General features: G+C 36.3%; 1 protein-coding gene across 2 annotated transcripts in view; it reads right to left on the minus strand.

The window, feature by feature from the left end:
* The window catches only part of LOC115244427 (telomerase-binding protein EST1A-like), a 41786-nt gene extending 36362 nt beyond the window's left edge, over positions 1 to 5424 (minus strand). For both annotated transcript variants that reach the window (XM_029822043.1, XM_029822042.1), the window contains exon 1: positions 5355 to 5424. In XM_029822043.1, coding sequence (XP_029677903.1) covers positions 5355 to 5413 — 59 coding nt within the window. In that variant the 5' untranslated portion in view covers positions 5414 to 5424. The remainder of the gene's footprint in view (positions 1 to 5354) is intronic.
* Positions 5425 to 6000: the final 576 nt, after the last annotated feature.

The following is a 6000-nucleotide window of genomic DNA, read 5'->3' on the forward strand; positions in this document are numbered from 1 at the left end:
AAGTAATCCTTGAGAATTTTAAATTTTCCATGTCTTTCCAGGGAGTAGACATCCTGTAATAAAATTTATATCCGACCGTTCGTGTCGCGCGAAGAAGACGAGAAAACATCGCGAGTTCTCGCTCGCGAATATGATATATCCCCGCACGACTATTTATTATCAATGTCGAGAATTATGCATTGGAAATTATTTGCGGCGAGGGAGAGCCGCGTAATGCGCGCGCGGCGTATAATAATAATAGATCACGGATTTATACGTTTAATGTACTTGGCGTACGCGACCGACGGCGGCTCGTTCCACCGACGTTATTAATGATCTATCTACGGCGTATGAGGTACCTATACGTTTCCATTCACCACTTCCGTGTTACTGTAAAGCCAAAGTCACCCGGTAAATTAAAGGCCTAGTCTATACTCTAACAGTATAAACAATTGATAATTTAAAATACATTTTTTTTTTTTTTAATATTAGAAATTGATCTTTTGGCCTTTTTACAGATGTTTTTATTGATGTTTGAACAGTACGCCAGTATTTTTAAATCTTGGATATTTAGTCCTTTCTTGTGGAATGGAATTTAAAATATTAATATTTATTATCTTTCTGATCTACAAGAAACGAAAAAATTTCAGCAACAATTAAATATTTAATTTTAAAATGACATTATTTTGTCATTTTTCAATTTTTTCTCATAAAATTAGATTCAGTATCTCAAAAATATCCTACACAACTTTTCTTGTCCGACACGAGCCTTTGCGCGTACTATGTTCAATAATAACGTGTGACATCATGCTACTCCTCGTGTAATTATCTGAAATAAAAGTATTCGATTTAATTTTATTCCGTAGAATATTTTTGGGATACTGTATCTGTGTATCTAAATGGAATTTAAAAAATTAATATTTATTATTTTTCTGATCTACAAGAAACGAAAAGCAACAATTAAATATTTAATTTTAAAATGATATTATTTTGTAATTTTTCAATTTTTTCTCATAAAATTAAATTCAGTATCTTAAAAATATCCTATACAATAAAACTAGACCGACTTTTTTCATTTCAGACAATTATACAAGGAGCCGTGTGTCATACCGTTTTTGAACAGAGGCTCGTATTAAACAAAAAAAAAAGCTAAATATCCAATATTTAAAAATATTGACGTACTGTCATCAATAAAAACACATATAAAACGCCAAAACTTTCAACTTCTAATATTCTTCAAATAATTGTTAAAAATCATCCATTTTTCGTTTTATTGTGCAGACATCGAACGATCATTTACAATTTACAATATACGTCACGATTCCAATGATAACACGTGAGAGGAAATCACACGAGAGGGAAGACTTCTTAATCGATCGCTTAATTTCGCGACAATTTCCGGCGCGATTAATCGATCGGCATCGTTAAAGATCATCGATTAATCGCGTCTGGGACTCGGATCGTGGAATCCACGTCCGGCATCAACGAGAATCGTTGCTCTGGTCGTTCTAAGCTAAGCAATCGGCGAACAAGATCGAAAGAGGATCGGCGGCCGCGTTCGTCGTGGCGTCCTTGCCAAGGAAACGCTTGACTCACGTAATTGTTAATCGCTAACAAGCAACAATAATTAACCTATCGCAGCCGGATAGTAGCCGCGAGAGTTAAGCGCGCATCTCGAGAACGAGACATTGCAAGAGAAAAAGAGAGAGAGAGAGAGAAAGACAGATATAGAGACTGGGGGAAAAAAAGAGGGGAGGGAGCCTTGAGGCTCTCGTTTAATGGACGGTAGATTGCATCAGTCGGACAAGCGTGACTCTCGCGCGCTCTTTTCTCTCGCTCTTATTCTTCTTTTATTTTATCTCATTAGCGAAACTCGCGCCGAGAGAAGCGACGACGCGCCGTGCGTCGATAAGATGAACGGGGTGTCTCTTTCTCTCTCTCTCTCTTTCTTCTTTTCTCGGCGTCCCTCTGCACGAGGTGCACGCCAAAAAGTATTCGCTCACGCTCGCGGATGATCAATTCGAGACGCGCCGACCCGATCTCTTTGTGAAACGCACTGGTCCTTGGGGGCCCTCCAGCACCGCAGGACACCGGATCGGGATTTCCCCGCGCTTTTAGGTTCCTTATTTAGCGACGTGACTCAGCGCAGGGCACGTCTGTCACTGCGCTGACAATTCGGGGATTCAACGGGTTCGCGAACGAAAGAGTAAAATTCAAATCGGAATTCATTATGAGTTCGAGCAAGTAGAAAATCATCGAATAAAATTGAATTAATAAACACGTCTTGCTACGTCCAAAAATCTTCGTAATATTAGAATCCATGATGATTGTGTAATCTTTTAAAAATTATCCCAGATCATTCTTTAATTCAAGATTGTATTATACATTATTATACTGTATTATATCACATTTTATACATATATTATATTTTTTATTATATTATTATATTATATTATATATCATATATCTTAATGTATTATTAAATATGTAGATTATATCACAAATATCTTTCAATTTACTGTACTTTTTTGTTTTATGTATATAAAAAAATATATATATATGTATATGTGTCGAATATCGAACAGATTCCAGGTTAACAAAAGTTAACAAAAGCACAGGCACACAAAATTTTTCATTATAAATATATAAAACTCTTTACGAATATACTCGCCTCGTTTAATCCGCTGGTAATTCATGCAACTTCCTCAATAAATTTTATCAATTTTATTTTATATATATACAAATGTGACACTCGAGTATCAGTAGTAACGCGTTGCGATCTGTGCTTTTTCCTCTTTTCCGAAAATTCGTCGACCAAATTACGGCGACGGTTTCTGCCCAAGAATTATGAATTAGAAACGGAATGTGAAACGTTACGATCACGAACACGTGTCGCACCACGGGACCGCCGCGAGTGTCGCGATGTCTTTACCCGCGAATTTCTCACACCGGGGCACGATTCGCCGAGGCATCACCGCGCGAGGAAAATTAATAGTCCGATACAACAGCCATAATTCAAAACACCTCAAGTGTCAACCTGAATTAATAGTTGCTATGCGCAAGTTGGCGAAAGCTACCCTAACGAATCTCTCTCTCTCTCTCTCTCCCTCTCTTTCTCTCTTAGTCTCTCTTCTCGACGCATCTCTCGGGGAATTAATCCGTTTGACAAAAGCGGGATGTGGACCAGCATCCTCTCTCTCGGAGTCCGCGCATCGTGCAAAACTCGCGCGCTCTCGCAGAGAGTTAAAATTAGAACCGATGCGGTAATAATTAAAGCGAGACAGTAAATTATGCATTCGCGACGAAGCGTGATAGAAATAGTGTGCCGCGGGTACCTGTGCTTGGCGCGCGACGAGGCGCGAGAGATCGAGACTCGATACGATGCAGCGGTTGACCGTGACCTACGCCACGCTCGCTTCCATCACCTACCTCCTCCCTGTCCCCTCCCCCCTCTCGCGACTAGTGAGATATCGGCTCTCTCGCTAGAACAGGCTCGCGTCTATTGAGCAAAGGCACAGCCACAATCGAATGGAATGTGTACAAAAATTTTTGTACGCTCTTTTATCGCCGATTTGTCATAGTATTCCCGATTTTGTTGTTTCCCGTTTCGTTTGAGAGCCCAGAATCTATTCGATCGGTATAAAAAATTGATGATTTCTAAGAATTTTTTTTGGAAGAATATTAGAAATTGATCTTTTTGGTGTTTTATATATATTTTTATTGATGTTTAAACAGTACGTCAGTATTTTTAAATCTTGAATATTTAGCTTTCTTTTTGTTCAATACAAGCCTTTACGCGTAGCATGTTTAGAAAAGCATGGTTCGATGTGACATGCTATTCCTCGTGTAAATGTCTGAAATAAAAAAACTCGGTCTAGTTTTATTCCGTAGGATATTTTTAAGATACTGAATTTAATTTTATGAGAAAAAAAATGAAAAATAACAAAATAGTGTCATTTCAAAATTAGATATCTCAATTTTGCTGAAATTTTTTCATTTCTTAAAAAATTATAAAAATATTAAATGTTAATCTTTTAAATTCTGAGTTCAATATTTCAAAAATATCCTGCGGAATAAAACTAGAGTTTTTTTTTAACTTCAAACAATTACACGAGGAGCAGCATGTCATACCGTCATTTTTGAATATACTACACTCTCGTATTGAACAAAAGAAAAACTAAATATCCAAGATTTAAAAATACTGACGTACTGTTTCATCGATAAAAATATGTATACGCCAAAAATATCAATCTCTAATATTTTTCAACAAAAATTCATAAAATTCATCAATTGTTCATACTGCTAGAATAGATTGGGCCCTTAAGTCTATAATCTAGCACACGAAAGATTTTTGAAAGCTAGAGTGCCTCAGGCATATTTAAATGAGTCTGATTATAATTTATTTCGATATGATAGCCAAATGTGATTAGGTCACGATACGATTGGTAGCATCTCGCGCGCTAATGATCCCTTGCTCCCAGAATCTAAGTTATCTCAAGGCCACACGTCAACAGAGAGCATGATTGCGCTACATGCTAAGTGCCTCGCGCTCCATTCGTGTTGTCCTTAAGGACAGCTAAAACCCCGAGGCTGAAGACGATCGAATATAACAATCATTTTCGAATTAATATTCTCCTTCGTATAATAGTCTCTTCCGAGCAAAAAAAAAACTCTTTGAAGGATATATACGAAAATGATTAATTTCCAAGTCTACATTGTTTATCGATACCAAAGTAAGAATAACAAAATCGATTAATCTCCACCCTGCTATTACATTCATTTAACCGCACTATCCAATCTTAAATTTAAACATTATGAAAAAACATTTTAATGTCCACTCGAGTCAAAAATTACTGTTCAAAATATGTCTTGTATTATACATACACATATCTAGTTCTCATTGAAAATTAATTATTAATTAAAAAACAATTGTTAAAAAAGGAGCTAATAAATGACAATCATTAATGAATAAGTACGCTCTCGAATGGCAGAGATGCGTGTCTTGCTATCGGTATTCTCGATGATCGAGTTTTTGCGGACTTAATAAATACTTAATAAATTTTTTTCAACAACGTAAATCTCGCGCTAGCGCGGCTGGAAGTCGCGCATGATTGCAATTCAGACCGCACAAGCCACAAAAACGCAAGGTCGAAAAGTTCGAGATATATCGTAAAATTTAATTCTAACGCTGGGTCTCCGCGGTTAACAAAGTTGTAATTAATCCGCAACACAGAAGGCAGTCTATGAAGCGAACAAAACTTATTCGTACGTTGCGAAACAATATAAAAGGATTAGACGCCAAAGCTGAGAACTACTATGACTGAAGATCACGCTAATCCCATTTCGCTGATTGAGTTTAAAATTAAGAAACTTACCCGACTCTGTAATCCGTGCAAGATGGCGGGGGATTCCAAACGGTACTATGGCAGAGCATCCAGTCGCACCAGATCTGCAGAAACAAACATGAAAAAAATAACAAAATTTATAGCTCATTAATACAAAATCGAAGGAAGCATACGTGATTAATACAAGTCAAAATATATGTTAATTGTTTCAATAAAAAAATTGTCTACGCATGAAACGTCGACTTGTAAATGTGAGAAATAATAAGAGCTCGACATTAAAAAATGCGCCAGAATATTTTTAAAAAATTATTATTTGGTAGAGAAAAAGCTTTTGCGCCAAAAAAAAATGTAACTATTTATAAAAGCATTTGAACAGCAATAATATAAATATATATAAAATTATAAGAAAATTTTAATTATTTAGAATATCAAAGATATTTTGAAATTTTCTCTTCTAAAAACATGTTTTTTCCGAGGAGATAATAGTATTTTTCGACATTTTTATTTGTCATTTACAGTTTTATCAAATATTCAATTATCGGAGAAGGCGCGATAGTACTTGGCTATTTATAGACACTCCCGCGAGGCGCTTTTTTCATCGAGCACCGTCCATCTATCCTCAAAGTGAAACGTATTTCAACGGCCTTGTATCGCGTCTACTTTATCGGCAATATTA

Source organism: Formica exsecta, unplaced genomic scaffold, assembly GCF_003651465.1.
Source record: "Formica exsecta isolate Colony F162 unplaced genomic scaffold, ASM365146v1 scaffold82, whole genome shotgun sequence".
Lineage (NCBI taxonomy): Eukaryota > Metazoa > Arthropoda > Insecta > Hymenoptera > Formicidae > Formica > Formica exsecta.